This window comes from Macaca mulatta, chromosome 1 (assembly GCF_049350105.2).
Source record: "Macaca mulatta isolate MMU2019108-1 chromosome 1, T2T-MMU8v2.0, whole genome shotgun sequence".
Taxonomy (NCBI): Eukaryota; Metazoa; Chordata; class Mammalia; order Primates; family Cercopithecidae; genus Macaca; species Macaca mulatta.
The window spans coordinates 25,257,176-25,275,739 of record NC_133406.1 but is presented as its reverse complement, the minus strand read 5'-3'; the positions used below and the strand labels follow the sequence as shown (position 1 = coordinate 25,275,739).

The 18,564-nt window shown below is 46.1% G+C and overlaps 1 protein-coding gene and 2 non-coding genes across 11 annotated transcripts in view; 1 reads left to right on the top strand and 2 right to left on the bottom strand.

Annotated features, from left to right (window-relative positions):
- MPZL1 (myelin protein zero like 1) overlaps positions 1-17,920 on the bottom strand; it is a 71,069-nt gene extending 53,149 nt beyond the window's left edge. For 5 of the 9 annotated variants that reach the window (XR_013416192.1, XR_013416194.1, XM_001089242.5 and 2 more), the window contains exon 1: positions 9,945-10,202. Coding sequence is in view for 4 of the 9 variants with exons in the window: in XM_001089242.5 (XP_001089242.1) it covers positions 9,945-10,035 (91 nt within the window). In the remaining 5 variants the exon portion in view is untranslated. Of the gene's footprint in view, positions 1-9,944; positions 10,203-10,523; positions 10,566-11,020; positions 11,094-17,599 lie in introns of those variants that run through there. The other 4 variants (XR_013416189.1, XR_013416190.1, XM_077999367.1 and 1 more) reach the window with 2 other exon arrangements.
- Positions 16,682-16,753, top strand: TRNAP-AGG (transfer RNA proline (anticodon AGG)). The gene has a single exon. It is a non-coding gene; the product is annotated as a tRNA-Pro (tRNA).
- Positions 17,392-17,463, bottom strand: TRNAP-CGG (transfer RNA proline (anticodon CGG)). Its single transcript has one exon. It is a non-coding gene; the product is annotated as a tRNA-Pro (tRNA).
- Positions 17,921-18,564: the final 644 nt, after the last annotated feature.

Here is an 18,564-nt window from a genome sequence, read left to right as displayed (position 1 = left end):
TTCTGCAGCCAAAGAATTTGTATCAAGTTTGGAAAAAACTTAATTTTCAAAGTTTTTATGGCTTTGGAGTTACAGATAAAAAACTGTGGACCTATAATTTGTTTTTTGGTTTATTTTTACTTTGTAAAGATGGGGTCTTGCTATTTTGCCCCAGCCAGTCTTGAACTCCTGTCCTCACGTGATCCTCCTGCCTCCTTAGCCTCCTTAGCATTTTCTGATCCTTTTTCTTTTTTTGAGACACAGTTTCACTCTGTCACCCAGGCAGGAGTGCAGTAGCACAATCTCGGCTTACTGCAACCTCCGTCTCCCAGTTTCCAGTGATTCTCGTGCCTCAGCCTCCCAGATAGCTGGGATAACAGGTGCGTGCCACCACATCCAACTAATTTTTTGCATTATTAGTAGAGATGGGGTTTCATCATGTTGGCCAGGCTGGTTTCAAACTCCTGCCCTCAAGTGATTCGTCTGCCTCGGCCTCCCAAAGTGCTGGGATTACAGGCATGAGCCACTGCACCTGGCCCATTTTCTGGTCTTAAATCCATATTATTCAACTTGATTATAAATTAGCATCACCTCTGTTCATTATTAATCCATTCACCAATTTCTTTAGTGTGCAAGATTCAGCAAGCCTCACTGGAGTTCTAAATTTGCAGTCACTGAAGAAAAAAAGAAGAATTAAATTCCTAATAGCTGAAAATGATCAAGACTCAAAGTTCCCAAGAGTTAACAGACAAGTGCTAGACCTCTGACTTGTGGCAGATAACATGGCTACAGAACCTCTGTCAATGGGGCAGAGGAGCCAAGAAGAGGTACAAGTGAGGAGTCTCTGGTTTGGATGCCTGGGCCTGTTTGGACATTCTGTAGGGCAAGCATGCCAGGAGTCTAATTGCAAAAGGACCTGCACAGCCTCCAGAGAAGAATTCATCTCAAAGGAAGAGAGTCAAGGCTTAGTGGCTTCTTCCACAGGTCATGTCAGCTAATGAGGGGCAAGGAACCATTCTGAGCCCAGTATGGTACCAGACACTCAGTATAATGGATTCATGCTTGTGCTCTTGAAAGCAGGAGAGGTATGAGTGAGAAGAACCTACAAGAACCACATCAGCTGACGCGGTGGCTCACATCTGTAATCCCAACTCTTTGGGAGGCTGAGGCAGGTGGATCACCTGAGGTCAGGAGTTCAAGACCAGCCTGGCCAACATGGTGAAACCCTGTCTCTACTAAAAATACTAAAATTGGCCTGGTGTGGTGGCAGGAACCCATAATCCCAGCTATTCGGGAGGCTAAGACGGGAGAAAGGCTTGAACCAGGGAGGTGGAGGCTGCAAGTGAGTGGAGATCGTGCCACTGCACTCTAGCCTGGGCCGTATCGACTCTGTCTCAAAAAACAAAAAACAAATAAACAAACAAAAACCAACATCATTAAAAATCCCTGAGGAGCATTCAGAGTACTGGGTGGCACAAAGAGATTCTGCATGGTTGGTGAGGATGGCTTCAACACGGCAGCTTTATTTCTCTTTGACAGAGTCAACAGTATCGAGGCATGAGGGATCTTGGCACAAACAACATTACTCCAAAGAGGAAGAAATCTGGATGCCCCAGGACAGCTAAAAAGCCACTCTGTAAACACTTAAGATATTCCAGAATCTTCCCCAAAATGTTTAGAGACTTTGAAGAAAAAATTCCATAATATAGGAGAGTGGTTGCAAACATGTGCTTTGGAGTCTCAACTCTACCATATATTAGCTGTGTGATCTTAGACAAGTTACACAATCTCTCTGAAACTTAGTCTTCTTATCTATAAAATTAATAAAAAATAATTACTGCACAGAGCTGTAAGGAGTATGTAAGTAAATTGCTTAGCAGAGGCGTGGCACATAGTCAAGCACTCAATAAATGAGAGCAGAGCAGAAGATATAACATGAACCTAGTTCTATGCCCTAACTTCTAAGGGCTAAGAAACAGAAAAGGGAGAGGGAGAAGTGAAGACATCTCCGTAACTGCTCACTCACTCTCTTTCTTTGCCCTTTTCAGACATCTAGGAGATTTCAAATATTTGCATTTTACTACATTTCTCTTAGGAACCTGAGTCTTCTATCTATGCTTCCTATTCCTCAGCAACACCCTTTGGAAGAACGTATACAGCAATGATAACCTGGACTTGACTAGAGAATAACTATTAGACACTGTCTGGCCACAGGGTCACTAGGTTCTCATTGAAGCTAAACTGACAATACAACACCTTATAACTTTTCATCTTTTCAAGTTTACCAAGTGTTATCTGGAAGAAGCACATGATTATGTTAAATTTATATAACTTCACATTGTAAACTTAATGTTTGGAGAGAAAAGAACACATTTCTGAATTTTAATAACAGCGTCTTTTTTTTTTTTTTTTTCTTTTGAGACAGGATGTCACTCTATCACCCAGGCTGGAGTGCAGTGGCATGATCTCAGCTCACTGCAACCTCTGCCTCCCAGGCTCAAGTGATTCTCATGCCTCAGTCTCCCGAGTAGCTGGGATTATAGGCATGCGCCACCACGCCCAGCTAATTTTTTTTATTTTCAGTCAAGATGGGGGTTTTATCATGTTGTCCAGGCTGGTCTTGAACTCCTTAGCTCAGGCAATCCATCCGCCTCAGCCTCCCAAAGTGTTGGGATTACAGGCATGAGCCACCACGCCCGGCCGATAACAGCATCTTTTATTTATTTATTTATTTATTTTGAGACAGAGTCTTGCTCTATTGCCCAGGCTGGAGTGCCGTGGCCGGATCTCAGCTTACTGCAAGCTTCGCCTCCCGGGTTTACGCCATTCTCCTGCCACAGCCTCCCAAGTAGCTGGGACTACAGGCGCCTGCCACCTCGCCCGGCTAGTTTTTTTAAGTTTTTTTTTTTTATTTTTTAGTAGAGACGGGGTTTCACTGTGTTAGCCAGGATGGTCTTGATCTCCTGACCTCGTGATCCGCCCGTCTCGGCCTCCCTAAGTGCTGGGATTACAGGCTTGAGCCACCGCGCCCGGCACAGCATCTTTTAAAATGCACATAATAAACTCCCTAGATCTCCAAGTAGAATATCAGGGTCCCAGTATAAAAAAATGTTCATTGCAAGTTCATCGAGGTTTGTTCAGTTGGTTGCAGCATGCTCCTAACAAAACTTAAGTCACGGATTTCATTCTATGGGGCAATCTTATCTGCAATACAGAGGATAGGCAAAGACATACTGCCATTTCTAACCCCAATCAATTAAACCTAAGTACTGGATTCAATGTATCACTGTTGCTAAAAAACTACTCAAGCTCTATGTTCTGAGAGTAAGATCAGAGGTATCAAAAGGTATCACATCTAGAGACTCTGAGTTTAGAAGAAAAAACCTACTGAAGGAGGATTTATCAATGAAATCATCTTGGATAAAGGCCTAATGGGATCAAGAAAAAATTATAAGTGAATAAAAAATTACAGTAGCCACATGCATTGAAAGACAATGAATAGGTTGGGCACGGTGGCTCATGCCTATAATCCTAGCATTTTGGGAGGCCGAGGCGGGTGGATCACCTGAGGTCAGGAGTTCCAGAGTAGCCTGGCCAACATGGTGAAACCCCATCTCTACTAAAAATACAAAAAAAAAAAAAAAAAATTAGGGCCGGGCGCAGTGGCTCACGCCTGTAATCTCAGCACTTTGGGAGGCTGAGGCGGGTGGATCACCTGAGGTCAGGAGTTGGAGACCAGCCTGCCCAACATGGCAAAATTCTGTCTCTACTAAACATACAAAAAATCAGCCAGGCATGGTGGCAGGTGCCTGTAATCCCAGCTACTTGGCAGGCTGAGGCAGAAGAATCACTTGAACCTGGGAGGTGGAGGCTGCAATGAGCCAAGATCATGCCACTGCACTCCAGCCTGGGCAAGAGGAGCGAAACTCTGTCTCAAAAAAAAAAAAAAAAAAATTAGGCGTGGTGGCTTATGCCTGTAATCCCAGTTACTCAAGAGGCTGAGGCAGGAGAATCACTTGAACCTGGGAGGCAGAGGTTACTGTGGGCCGAGATTGCACACTGCACTCCAGCCTGGGTGACAAAACGAGACTCTGTCTCCAAAAAAAAAAAAAAGTGATAATGAATAAATAAAGGGGTTTAAAGGCAAAGATATAAATATCCCAGGAGACAACTACGATTTATCAATTTATGCACTATGGTGAACGGAGTCGACTGACCTCTGCTTTCTTACAGCAGCAAAAATTCCAAAGACTTTTGTCTGGACTCTAGGGCACTGCTAATGTCAAAAGACTTAGCAAAGTAAGAGTGGAAAAGGAAAAAAGGAATATCACTCAAGATACATGAAGGCTTAATATCACCAGCCTTAGGGGTTAAGTCTCAGAGCCATATGACACTTGAGACCTCAGGAGATGCTTCTAGTTCTTCTAATAACTATATTGCCTTCGATGGGGCTAAAGACTAATTTATAACAAATTATATGCCAAAGCTTACCATTTTACTCTCCCTTTTAAAATGACATCTGTGGTCTTAGAGAGCAAGATAGAAATCTTTCCAAGGTTGAGGTACACATGAGATGTCTTACACAAATAATTCAAATTCTCAGATAAAAGATACAACTCAAAAACACTCAGGCTCCAGTTAGAAGGCTGTAATTATCCAGAAAAGACGTGATTGTGGGTGTACTATATTAGCTTCAGTGCGGATGCAAAGGGGATGGTGAGAAATATTTAGGAGGTACACCAGCATCTACTGGCTGGAGGAGAAACAGCAATATTTCTGAAAAGCTGTTTTTCCCAATTAAATCACATTTTTAAAACTCAGTGGGAAAGATCAACCTTTAAAGAAATCCTACAATATATCCCTTGTAAGTTTTAAAAATATCTTGTAACACAAATAAGATGTTCCATTTTTTAAAAATTTGCTGCAAATTATCATATTAAATCAATCATATTTTCTTAAAAGTTATGACTGTCGGGAATTTAATCTGTCCTTTGGCATTATTTATTTGAGTAGATGTTTCCTGTCTGTCACTTCTCACTAGCATCTAGGCTCCCGGCTGCATCCCATACATAAACAGTGCCTGGTGCCTAGTAGGTGTTCATTTAAGTTGAATAATAAATTAGACTTAGTAAAAACACAAATTTGCATTTTATGTACTTTTGCATATAGCTGTCTTTCACTTAATATTTATCTTTTTCTTTTGGCAGCATCTAAGCCTAGTGGATATCCTGGAGTTGGAGTAAACAAAAATATATTTTATAGGACTAAGTTTCTATTTTACTATCCCGACTAGTAAACAAGTAAAAGGCCAAGGGAACTGATAATGAGAAATAATCAAGCAATGTTCACACTTGGGAAAAATTCTTCTTGCATAAACACATATTGAGTACCTACTTATACCATGCTAAATCATAACTACATATTGCAAACTCCTACCAAACTGTTGTCAAGACATGCCTATGCCTCACTGCCATTTAACAAATATTTTTAGCATCTACCATATCCACTATGTTAAGCACTAGGAAACTTCTATGAGCAAGACAGATGCTTTGTCTGTCCTAGATTCTGATGGAGGAAAAAAAAGAGAAGAAAAACCAAATAGAAATTACAATAAGGAGGTAAACAGCAAACCAGCAAAGAGTAACAGGTAAGTATCCTAGAATAAGGTGGTCAGAGAGGTCTCCCTAAAGAAGTGAAACTTAGGTTAAAGCCTCCATGATGAAAGGGAGCCAACCCTGGGCAACATCAGAATAGCTAGTTCAAAGGCCCTGAGGTGGGATGGGCGTCACAGAGCAGAAAGATGGCAGGGTGGCTTGAATATAGTGAGAAGGGGGTGGTGGGTGGTACAAGTTGAGGTTACAGAGGTAGGCAGAAACCAGATCACAAAGAGCTTTTTAAGCTATGGGAAGTGTAGATTTCATTCCAAGTGCAATGGGAAGCCATTAAGGATTTTAAACAAGAAAGCAACATGATCTGATTTGCATTTTAACAAAATCATTCTTGCAGTTTTGTAAAGAATGGATTAAAAAGAACCAAGCGGGGTACTGGGCGTGGTGGCTTATGCCTGTAATCCCAGCACTTTGGGAGGCTGAGGCAGGCCGGTCACTTGAGGTCAGGAATTCCAGACCTGGCAAACATGGTGAAACCCTGTCTCTACTAAAAATAAAAAAATCAGCCAGGTGAGGTGGCTCACGCCTGTAATCTCAACACTTTGGGAGGCCAAGGTGGGGGGATCACGAGGTCAGGAGTTCGAGATCAGCCTGGCCAACACTGTGAAACCCAGTTTCTACTAAAAAATACAAAAATTAGCCAGGCATGGTGGCATGCACCTGTAGTCCCAGCTACTTGGGAGGCTGAGGCACAAGAAGAATCACTTGAATCTGGGATATGGAGGTTGCAGTGAGCTGAGATTGCACCACTGCATTCCAGCCTGGGCAAGACAGAGCAAGACTCCATAACCAAAAAAAAAAAAAAAAAAAAAATCCCAGAGGGGGAAAAAGAGGAAGAACAGCTGGGAGGCTATCACAGTAACATAGGCAAGAAATGATGGTGACTTTGACTAAAAGGCTAGGAGTGGAGGTAGAAAAAACATCAACTCCAGATGCATTTTAAAGACGGGAGAACTGATTGGATGTGAAGGACAGGGAAGAATCAGGCATGGACCCTAGGTTTCTGGCCTGCACAATTAGATGTATGCAGGTTCCATTTACTGAAATGGATGGTACAAATTATGGAGATTTAGTCCTCATATACTGTGTGCTCATTTCAATTGCCAAATTCAGTGAATTCTTATCACATTTAATCTCTCTTCATCTGACAATGTTGAAATACCAAACTCGCCTGGTTTTTCTCTTAGTCACAGAGCCTCTTTCTCAGGTTTCATATACCCCAGAACTCTGTCCTTGGCTCTCTGCGATGTTCTTCAGTGCATTTTCCCTGGATGACCTCATCCAAACAATCCAAGCTTTAACTATTAGCCACGTAATTCTCCAAATCTCCATTTCCAACCAGAACTTTCTCCTCACCTCCAGAACTGTCTATCCAATTGTTTTCTGCCCATCTCCATTTGGCTGTCTTACCCGCATCTCAAACTCAACATGTTCAAAATTATCTCCATCATCTTCTTCCCCCAAGACTCCTATTTACCCATCTGTGAAAAGGCCAAAAATAAGCCCAGCTTCCCAAGCCCAAAATCTATGATCATTTTATCCACCTCCTCTTTCAAGCCTGCATCAATGTTTCCAAGCTCTATCAAATGTACTTTCTTTTTTTTTTTTTTTTTTTGAGACAGAGTCTCGCTTAGTCGCCCAGGCTGGAGTGCAATGGCACGATCTCGGCTCACTGCAAGCTCCGCCTCCCGGGTTCACGCCATTCTCCTGCCTCAGCCTCCCGAGTAGCTGGGACTACAGGCGCCCGCCACCTCGCCCGGCTAATTTTTTGCATTTTTAGTAGAGACGGGGTTTTACCGTGTTAGCCAGGATGGTCTCGATCTCCTGACCTCGTGATCCGCCCGCCTCGGCCTCCCAAAGTGCTGGGATTACAGGCGTGAGCCACCGCGCCCGGCCTCAAATGTACTTTCTAAGTGGCTCATGAATATGTGTCCTCTCTTCATGGCCCAATGCTTGAATTCAGATCTTCATCATCCTCCCCTGGATTATTACAATAGTCCTCTGCCTTCTCTGGCTTCAGCCTCACCCCACCCTAAGCCATCCTTCACATCTCAATAGACAGAGAAATCCTCATTGGATTAAGTGTGGCAGACAAGGCCTTTTGTAAGTTGGTGCCCTTGGCAGGCTCTCCTGCCTCAACTCCCACCATCCCCCTTATATACAGTCCAACCTCCCACTATACTGAACGACCAACAGGTTCATTCATAACTCTGTATGTACTTCTGCCCCTCCCCCATGCCTACTCAGTTTAAACTCCTTTCCTCCAGTAGCCTGAACTACAGTCTGAGATAATGACCCTCCTTCAAGCTTCCACAGTACATCTTTACCAATGTGCTTCTGATCCTACACAGTGGCACACACCTGTAGCCCCAGCTGCTTGGGAGGAAAAGGCAGAAGAATCACTGGAGCCCAGGAGTTTCAGCTCCAGAGCAGCCTGGGCAACACAGTGAGACCCATCCTACCACCACCTGCTGCAGGGGAAAAAAAATAGACTTCTTATAGCACTTTTCACAGTGTTTCTCTCACTGAATTGCAAATTATTCAAAGGTGAGGACTCTTTTTCCTAGAGCAGCTTGGTGCTTAACACTTAAAAGGTGCTTGGTAAATGTTTGCTGAATAACTGTCTTGATAAAACTTGAGAAGCTTTCCTGTAAAAGATGAACTCTTATGTGCAGTATCCATGACCAGAAAAACGGTGATTTGGCAACAATTTTAGATACAATAATTTTCTAAATTGAACCAATAACATCAGCTGTTGATTTGTACATATCAACATTCATCTTCATTACTGAAGAATTACGTCCAAGGTGTATGGGGCTATTACTCTAGTGACCTTTCCACTACTATGTAGTTTTGCACTCCTGCTACGTTTAACACCCCGATTTTAATTAAGATCACCCTAACTGCTTTGTCCTCCATAGCAATGTCTGACCTCTCATGCATAATAATTGTCTGAAGCATATTTCTGATGAACCTTAATTTTAGGCTATTTTCTATTTGTTTGATTAAACACAAATACCACCACCACCAAACACACTTTTAACCTTTTTTTCTAAGACAAAATACAGAATGGATTGTGTCTTATACAAAGTGTGTCATCATCTGTCAACCTCTGGAGGGTAGGGAGACTTTACCTTTGCGCTTTACAGCCCCTGGAATCACTGTTTATAAGTGGAACAGTTGGTGATCCAACAGAACTTCACCTAGTTTCCCTGGTCCAAGGATTATATTAAGAACTTTTCCATGAAGAAAGAAATTACTGAGTAAACTCTGGTATTCAGATACTGAGATGCAACTGACATTTTGAAAACAAAGAGAATGAAAAAAAATCTACGTGGTTTCTTAGCAGCTGGCCCTCTTTATAACTATTTTTTAACCGAATTCGGAGACAGCAACAAGTACTTTGCTTTGACCAACACAGAAAAGTCCTGTGGCAGATACCACTTCAGATGTCCATAAAACAACTCATCCAATTCCCATAAATTGAGGCCAAGGTTTACCTTAAGCTTGAGTCACAATATTTGGTAAGAAAAAGGAGCTTTTTTTTTTCCTTTAGGAAAATTATGCTTTTTAATGCTCTGTATGTTGTCAAATTATGGTGGCTACGTCTGGAATTATGATGGATTTGACCAAATTCTTTTAAGCCAGGCCATCTCACTGGTATTCCAAGCTCTTTGCATTCTAACCTTGAAGTAACAATATTTTATATTGGCGTTTTGCAGACCATGGAAATGAGGCAAATGAGATTCCAGGACTCTTATTACGGAGACTTAAATCTGAATGAGAGCATGGGAAAGGCAACTTACAAGTACAATAAAACCCCGGCTTAACAGGAAACGAACCAACAAAGGCCCTACAAATGAAAAACCTGCAACCTTCCGCCACCTCCCAAAGGTGGAGAACGCCAGAACCCTAGTTCCCGAATCAGAATCCGGGAGGGCCCAGACGATCCAGAGTCACCGTGAGGAGAGAGCAGGTGGTGCCGCGAGGGCTCACCGCAGCAGCCCGCCGGGCCCGCTCCCCCGGACCGCCCCCCGGGAAGGAGCAAGATAGAGCGCTCTCCCCTCCTCCTCCGCACTCGAGGATCCAGGAAGGAGAAGAAAGAGGCTCTGCGCCTTCCTGGCCGGTCGCAGGGGCCCGCGTTCCCCATGGGCTGGGTTCCCTCGGCCCCAGAGAGCGCAGGCCGCGCCCCCTCCCCACCTGGGGTCTCAGCACGCGCGCCTGGCCTGCGAGGGGCGTGTGCCGGGCCCGGGAGCCCCCCTACCCGGCCCCAGCCCTGGTCCTGGCATCACTCACAGAGCCCGAGCGCCGCCGCCAGCACCGACCACAGCCAGCGACTACTGTCTGGGGCTGCAATCACCGCCCCGGCTCCGGCGGCCGCTGCCATCGTCCAACCGCTGCAGTCGCCGCCGCCGCGCCCCTAAGCCCCGGTCCCCGCTGAGGTTGGCTCGGCTTGGGGAAGACTGTTCTGATGATCTCTCCGCCACCCGCGCCGGGTGGCACCTCCACGCTGCGCTCCCCACTCCGGCCCCAGCCGCGGCTCGCCAGCTCTGCACCCAAGCCTCAGCCCGGCTCCGGCCCTCGCTGTCCGCTCATTGGCCTGCCCTCGCCCTTTTAAGGACGCGATTGGAGAGACAGTCTGTCCATCACCCGTCCACGGGGAAGGCCCCGCCTCCTCGGTCCCACCCAGGCGGCTTGGCCCCGCGCGGAGGCCGGGTCTGCAGCGGTCCCAGGCCGAGCCGAGCCCTCCGCCTGCCTGCGTGGCTGTCCGCCTGCGGGCCCAGCCAGCCAGCGTCTCCTTTGCCTTTCTCAGGGTCCAGTCCCATGGTCCTCTTCATTGTCTCTCCTCGCCACGGGTCTTTGCTGGGTACTAACCTCGCCTCCGCTTCAGCTCTTCTTGGTCTCTGCCGGCCTCACCTAACGAAAAAGAAGCAATTCATTTACCTTAAAAAGAAAGAAAAGACAGAATGAAAAATAGTGAGGCGTTCAATTGATGGGGGAGAGACTTCTAATTCAGTCGTGCAGGTGGAACACGTTCCCCTTGCCCTGTCCCCAAGGCCTGTCCTTTGCGTGGACTAGATAATGTATGTGTCGCAATTTGCGAAATCTGCTAGTTTAAAAAGAAGTCTCCATCTTGTCCTAACCTCCTCTTAGGAACCTCCCTCCTGGCTTCAGAAGGATGGGAATCTGGAACTCGGGTTTCCTACTACCTGGAAAACAAATAAAAATGCTTTTTGATTGTTTTGCTTTTGCATCTCAGTGTTCCTGTCTGTGTCCGTGAAAAATAGAATGCCGAAGTTCCCCGACACTGATTCTGAAGTGCCCTGCAGAAGTTCCCGACACTGATTGCTGGCCCTGCTCAACTTGGTTACCTTGGCCCAGAACAGTCTGCCACCTACGGGTTGTCCAATCAGTAGGGGAAGTATTTGGAAGGATTCTTATGAAAATGACTTACAAAAGGGAAAAATGGAGGGACAGGGGCACAAGAAAGATGAGTGTGAAAGAGGAACAGGGAAGATTCAGGTGGGAGGCTGATACGGTGAGGAAGGGAAACAAGCTTTAGACAATTAGGACAAGAGCCGGGGAAGAGTATGGTGAGAACCCAAAATGCAACCTGTCACTTCAAGGTTTTGTCTAAGGTCAGTCTTAACAATGCCATTCCTGATAGCTGTGCTGTTTTAGCTAACACTGTAGTACAGCAAAATTATAAGAACATTAGAAAAAAAACTAAAAAAAAATACCAGAACCACTTCGCCCTATTTCTCTCAGCAGATCCTTTTGAAGTGTGTCTTACATGCCATAGGTTGGAAAAGATACCAATGCATTAATTGAACCATGGATGTAGAACGCCTGGGCTTTACTCTCAAGAAGCACATCCTCTACTAGGGGTACACAAACAAGTACTCGAGTAAAAATGAGGGCTGGGCGCGGTGGCTCACACTTGTAATCCCAGCACTTCGGGAGGCCGACGCAGGCAGATCACGAGGTCATGAGTTCGAGACCAGCCTGGCCAACGTGGTGAACCTGTCTCTACTAAAAGATACAAAAAAATTGGCCGGCCATGGTGGCGCGCTGCCCGACTATACCCAGCTACTCGGGTGACTGGGGCAGGAGAATCGCTTGAACCTGGGAGGCGGAGGCTGCAGTGAGAGAAGATCACGTGCCATTGCACTCCAGCCTGGGCGACAGGGCGAGACTCCGTCTCTACTAAAAATACAAAAACTTACCTGGCGTGGTGACGGGGGCCTGTAGTCCCAGCTACTCGGGAGGCTGAGGCAGGAGAATGGCGTGAACCCGGGAGGCGGAGCTTGCAGTGAGCCGAGATGGCGCCACTGCACTCCAGCCTCGGCGATAGAGCCAGACTGCGTCTCGGAAAAAAAAAAAAAAGCGGGGTGGGAAGAGTGAATAAGGATGAAACCCAAAGCCAGCAGAGACAGTGACACTCAGCAGTGTTTAAAGCTTCTCTGCTGATTGTGATGTACCTCAGCCACATATACCTTGCTCTCCCAAAATCCACTGGCCCAAGAAGCATCTAGAAAGATTCACCAAGGATGAATAAAAGTTCACCAGAGAGAAAACAGGAAAAGAAAAAGAAAACTCAGAGAACCGATGAATAAAAGTTCACCAGAGAGAAAACAGGAAAAGAAAACTCAGAGAACCGAGAAAACAGGAAAAGCACACTCATCGAGAAATGAAACCACCTACCAAGTGTGAGAAACATCAGGTTTGCAACTTGAGGGGAGTGAGGGGAGGAGGGGAAGACAGAATGCCAGGAAAGGAGGCTGCGGTCATATTTTGAAGAGCCTTGAGTTGTTTTTTCTGGAGGCAGTGGAGAGTGGTGAAAGGGGTGTAGGAAGTTCAGATCTGTGTTTTAAAAAGGTAACCACTGCAGCAGGGCAAGAATGAAGAGGGCAGGAAATAAGGTATTGACAGTGGGGATAAGAAGACAGGATTTGAGAGACATTTCACAAAAAGAACTACAGGACTGGATGTAAATTGGATGAGAATATAATGAAGAGAAAAAGAGTCTCAATTTCTAGCCTGTCTATCCTTGTCTTCAAGATCTGTTGCCAGAGGAAAACTGGAATGTGAGTGTTGTTCCAGGAACCCTGAGAATTTGACTCCTCACAGATAACAATCAGACAGATTCAAAGAGGAATCCCGGGCCACCTTGAGAAAGATTTGCCTGTAGCCAAATCAGTTTCACAAAGAATGTCTTAATCCAGAAGCATTGTTGCTAGAAAATTTTGAAAATTGGAAAATTAGAGTTCTAGTGTCTCCTGCCCCTGGGCACAGAGACACCAATTCGGGGGAACAAGGGTAAAAGGGTCCTTAGGGAGGTGTTAATTCTTACAGGAGAAGGCTGTGTTGCCAGACTTCTAAATTCACTGTAGCTGGGATAGAATTTTCCTCAAGATACACTGTCTTCCTGGGCCCTGCAACCATCTGTGTACTGCATCTGCTTCACAAGGACCTAATTCTAGGGAAGCATGTGCCTGGACAGATAGCGCAGGCCTTTCTGCTACCAAATAAGGATGTTTCCCACTGTCAATGAAGCAATCGATATTCTGAGTTTTGTTATTGTCAGTCTTTCTGCATCATTGTTATGACAGTCAAATGAAATACTCAAGTATTTGGTCTGCCGAGTAAAAGACAAGTTCCTTTTAATGATTAGAGAGAAGTAGAAGTTGGGGGAAAAAAACCTAAAATGATAATAGCGATAGTAAATTCAAATGGGAAAAGAGAGCGAGCAGGGACACTTCTTGAGACTGAGGCTTTCAGATATCTGAAGTGGTTACATTATTTTCTCTAACCAGTTATATTCTATGGCTTCCTCATTTTAAGGAGAAAAGCAGTATAAACTTCTTAGGTGTCCAGGGCATATTTTTTTCCAGTTAGATTTTGATGAATACACAATCCTGGCAATCTAGAACTTGTTAACATTGTACAGGGTATTCTTATCCTCCCTCCTTTCCTGGAGCCCTAAGAACTGAAGACTCAAGTTAGGGCAGTTTGAAATGAAACAAAGAAGGGTGAAGACAGTGCTAGATTTTCTATAATTTTCTGTTGTCAAACCATAGGAAGAAAGTTGACAGTTTGAAGTCGGCCACACAGTACTTGTCGTTAAATGTTTGTTGAAAAATGAGCAGGCCGGACGCGGTGGCTCACGCCTGTAATCCCAGCACTTTGGGAGGCCGAGGCGGGCGGATCACGAGGTCAGATCGAGAACAGCCTCGACAACATGGCGAAACACCCCGCTCCGCCCCCACCGCCCCGTCTCTGCTAAAAATACATTTGGTGCCGGCCTTTTGTAATTCCAGCTACTGGGGAGGCTGAGGCGGGAAAATTGCTTGAACCCGGGAGGCGGAGGTTGCAGTGAGCTGAGATTGCGCCACTGCACTCCAGCCTGGGTGACAGAGCAAGATTTCTGTCTCGGAAAAAGATAAAAAAGAATGAGCAATGAATGAATGAACAAACCGATGAATGCATGACACATGAAATAAAATTAATGAATAGGTCTATTTAGGATAGTCACTCTGTCTACTCGTTTCCTATCTGGTTGGTTATTTGCTAGAATGACAATTCACAATTACTGTTTATCAACGTGTTTGTCAACGTGATATGGAAGCAGAATTCTAGGAAAGCTAGAATAACGCCATTTTAAGTTCGGCTCCATTTTAGGACTAAGAAGGCACACTCCTTGCCTGCCACGACCCATAGTCATGGGATGTTTATAGTTAAGTAAACAGCCTGAAGATCTCTAGGACCCACTCCTACAACAGCAAGAAGTCCAAATGTCCTAATATCCACAGCAATACATGCCTTTAAGATATCATAGTTATGCTTTTATGTATTCACACACTAAAATGTCAATAATTGTCTTCTTTAAATCAATAGAGTAGGCCGGGCGCGGTGACTCAAGCCTGTAATCCCAGCACTTTGGGAGGCCGAGACGGGCGGATCACTAGGTCAGGAGATCGAGACCATCCTGGCTAACACAGTGAAACCCCGTCCCTACTAAAAAATACAAAAAACTAGCCGGGCGAGGTGGCGGGCGCCTGCGGTCCCAGCTACTTGGGAGGCTGAGGCAGGAAAATGGCGTAAACCTGGGAGGCGGAGCTTGCAGCGAGCTGAGATCCGGCCACTGCACTCCAGCCTAGGAGACAGAGCCAGACTCAGTCTCAAAAAAATAAATAAATAGAGTAACAAATTTTGTCATGTTGTCTGCTCACCCGCATGTAGGCACAGCTTAGCTTAGCTTTTACATAGGTAAGATCACTATGTAAGAAAAACTTAAGGACAGGGTGTTTCTCCTCCTACTTTCTGAGGATGTCCTGCTCTGTAAGAGTAGTTTCCAATAAACCTGCTTCTTGCATTACGCTCTGCAACTCAACCTGAATTCTTTCCTGCACGAGATCCAAGAACCCTCTCTCTAGGTCTGGGTGAAGATCCCTTTTTCCGGTAACAAAAGTACTAAAATGCAGTGAGCCATGATCATGCCACTGCACTCCAGCCTGGGTGACAGAGTGAGACCCTGTATCAAAAAACAAAACAAACAAACAAAACACCTAAAATTTCTATTGTTAAGGAATTTGGGACAAATTGTAGCCATTCAGAATTATTCATTGAGCGCTAGCTTTCCTATGGTAAGCCTCAATGCTAAGTATTTAAGAATTTAGGGCCGGGCGCGATGGCTCACGCCTGTAATCCCAGTACTTTGGGAGGCCGAGGCGGGCCTCGGGAGATTGAGACCATCCTAGCTAACACGGTGAAACTCTGTCTCTATTAAAATACAAAAAAACTAGCCGGGCCTGGTGGCAGGCGCCTGTTGTCCCAGCTACTCGGAAGGCTGAGGCAGGAGAATGGCATGAACCCAGGAGGCGGAGCTTGCAGTGAGCTGAGATCTCACCACTGCACTCCAGCCTGGGCGACAGAGCGAGACTCCGTCGCAAAAAAAAAAAAAAAAAAAAAAAAAAGAATTTAGGCGGGGGGCAGTGGCTCACGCCTGTAATCCTATTAGGGAGGCCGAGGACGGTGGATCAGCTGAGGTCAGGAGTTCGAGACCAGCCTGGCCAACATGGTAAAACCCGTCTCTTCTAAAAATACAAAAATTAGCTGGGCGTGGTGGCCTGCGCCTCTAATCCCAGTTACTCCGGAGGCGGAGAATCGCTTGAACCTGGAGGGCGGAGGGGGCGGAGGTTGCAGTGAGCCGAGATCACACCACTTAACTCCAGCCTGGTGAAAGAGCGAAGCGAGACTCCGTTTCAAAAAAAAAAAAGAAAGAAAGAAAAAAAAAGAATTTAAAATATAGTTAAGAAGCCATGCCTACTATATCTAATTAAAGATATTGGGACAATCGAACAGCAATCACACAATTGGTTACCAATTCTACAGTACAAATCAGTGTTGGTGTAGGTGTCTTGCACTCTAGGAAGTTACAGTTAGAGGAGATAAGATTGAAACCCAGTTATTTACCACATACAATTGGTTTTGATATGTTAAAGGATCTTTTTCTGGGAAGGTTAGAGTTTGGGATTTATCCAAAAGCAAACAGGTTTTCCAGCTGAAGAGAACACTGAGTAAAAACAGAGATGAGAATTCTCAAGGCTAAATAGGTGGGGCTTTGAATACTACAATAAAAAATATCGGCAAGAAACCGAGATTTCAACATTACAGAAAAGTGCGAAAGAGAACGAATGAAACATCCAGGACCCAGTAACGGAGAGAGTCTGGAATCTGCCACAGTGACATTGTCCCACACTCAGAGCCATTTATTAGCCATGAATAGAAATAAAATTACAGTTTTCGAAATAACAGGTCGATATTATACTGATAGTGACAACTACTTTGCTTTCTTCTGTGTTACTGATTTTTAAAGAGCAAAACAGAAAAGAAAGAAAATTGAAAACGCATCATCTCTAGAAAGCAAACACAACCGAAAGATCGAATCCTAACATGCGAACAACCACATGAGGGCGCCTGACTAAATAGCTATGCATTCCTCAGCGATGACGGCAAACCAGAAGCATGTCGGCTCGTTGGTCTAGGGGTATGATTCTCGCTTAGGGTGCGAGAGGTCCCGGGTTCAAATCCCGGACGAGCCCTCTTTTACGTAATAAACACAGGTTGACCAGAGTAAAACACAAAATTGAGACTTTTAGAAACTTGGAGCACACTCCACGTTGGAATACCATTAAAAGGCCTCATTTTGAAAATGCAAAAAGTTTGCTAGTAATGTAGTATTGTACTATGAAAACGTTGTTCCTACCTGTCTATTCCTGGATGCAGCGCATGTACAGAGACATCGGGAGATCTGCTCTTGGTTGCCTATGGCGTGGTTTAAACTCATCCACGACAGTGCCCAGCACCGGGGGGGTATCTCCCGAGCGCCCCTTTCCTCGGAAATGCTCATTCCCGAACCCCGGGACCTGCTAATCCATGACGCCCCCTGCTCGTTTGGAGGAGTTAAAGGCGTGCACAGGATTCCGCACTAGGCGTCTGTTTTTCAAGTGTGTGTTTTACATGGTACAAAGCAATTTGAATGCGTTGCCCTTGGGCGTACAGTAACCATATGTTGTATTAATTGAGCTCACATGGTCCTTCGCTTCAAAACACAAAGGGGATCAACATTTGAGCTCATGGGACCAGTATGCTTTCATTTAAGTTTCTGAATGGAATATGGGGGACAGGGGGGAAAAATCTGTTTTTAAATTTTGGGTGTAGGTGGGTGGGGTAAAAGCCTGGGCTCGTCCGGGATTTGAACCCGGGACCTCTCGCACCCGAAGCGAGAATCATACCCCTAGACCAACGAGCCGCTCTCGGCAAGGGCGCTCTCAGCGCTTCCCTTCAGCCTTGTTCCGCCTCTCGCCTCACGTTCCGAACAACCACAACCTGCGACCCTTCTGCTGCGTGTCCTCTGATTCCCTAAGCCTCTGGTCCGGAGCGCTTACCGCCCAGCCGCGTGGAGGAGCAGGGAGGGACAGGCTTTTGCCTGGTCCGGCCGTTCCAACCCCCCATCGCCGGCAGGGCCTCCACGTTCTCACGCGCTCCCGGAAGCCGCCTTCCGGAGCCCGGGCTGGCCCCGGCGGTTCTACTCGCAGTGTTGGCGGGCGCCGGGAGTACCGGCCGAGGAAAGTGCGCAGGGGGCAGGGCGCCTCAGTACGCAGCCCGGTGCCAGGTCGCCCGTCCAGGTGAGAGGGCAAAACACCACAAGGACCTGGAAGAACGCCCTGACCAGGCTACAGAGCGATGGATTCCTTTTACGCTGAACTGAAAGTAGCCTAAGAATGCAGGAGTGTTTTCGAAATAAGGGACCTCTGCACTTGGCCACGCCCCGCCCAGCGCGTCAGTGCACGCAGAGCTGGGCCTGCTCGCTCCGCGACTGGGTCGGTGAATGAGGATGGGGAACTCGGGCGAGGGAAGGGAATACCCGAATCCTGGCTAAGAAAGGGGTGGTGGGAGACTAAAGAGTGAATATTAAGTTAACTCCCCGAACCTTCATTTGGGGGTAATGCACTCTTTTAAGCCCTTTGCTTGTATTGAACTCACCTGATATTCGTAATAATCACCTAGGTGCCATTGTATCTCCATTTGCAGATGAGGAAACTGAGGCTCAGAGATGTTAAGTCGCTCACATACGTCCACAGGGCTAGGAGCTGGCGGTGGCGCTGGTCTAGGAACTCCCGAGGTCCTGGAGGGTGGGAGAACTGGGGGCTGGGGCGTATAAAAGGGACTGGAGAGTGGGGGAGAAGATTGGTACCTTGGTAGGTTGGAGGAGAGAGGGCAGTGGCAGTGGGCCCGGTCTCCTCCCTCCCATCCAGCAGAAAATCTGAGCCTGCCCTACGGCCCTTCCGCCCAGAGGAGCTGGAGTCCGAGTGCCGGGTCTCCCGCGGGTGTGGTTTCCCGGCCTGGGGGT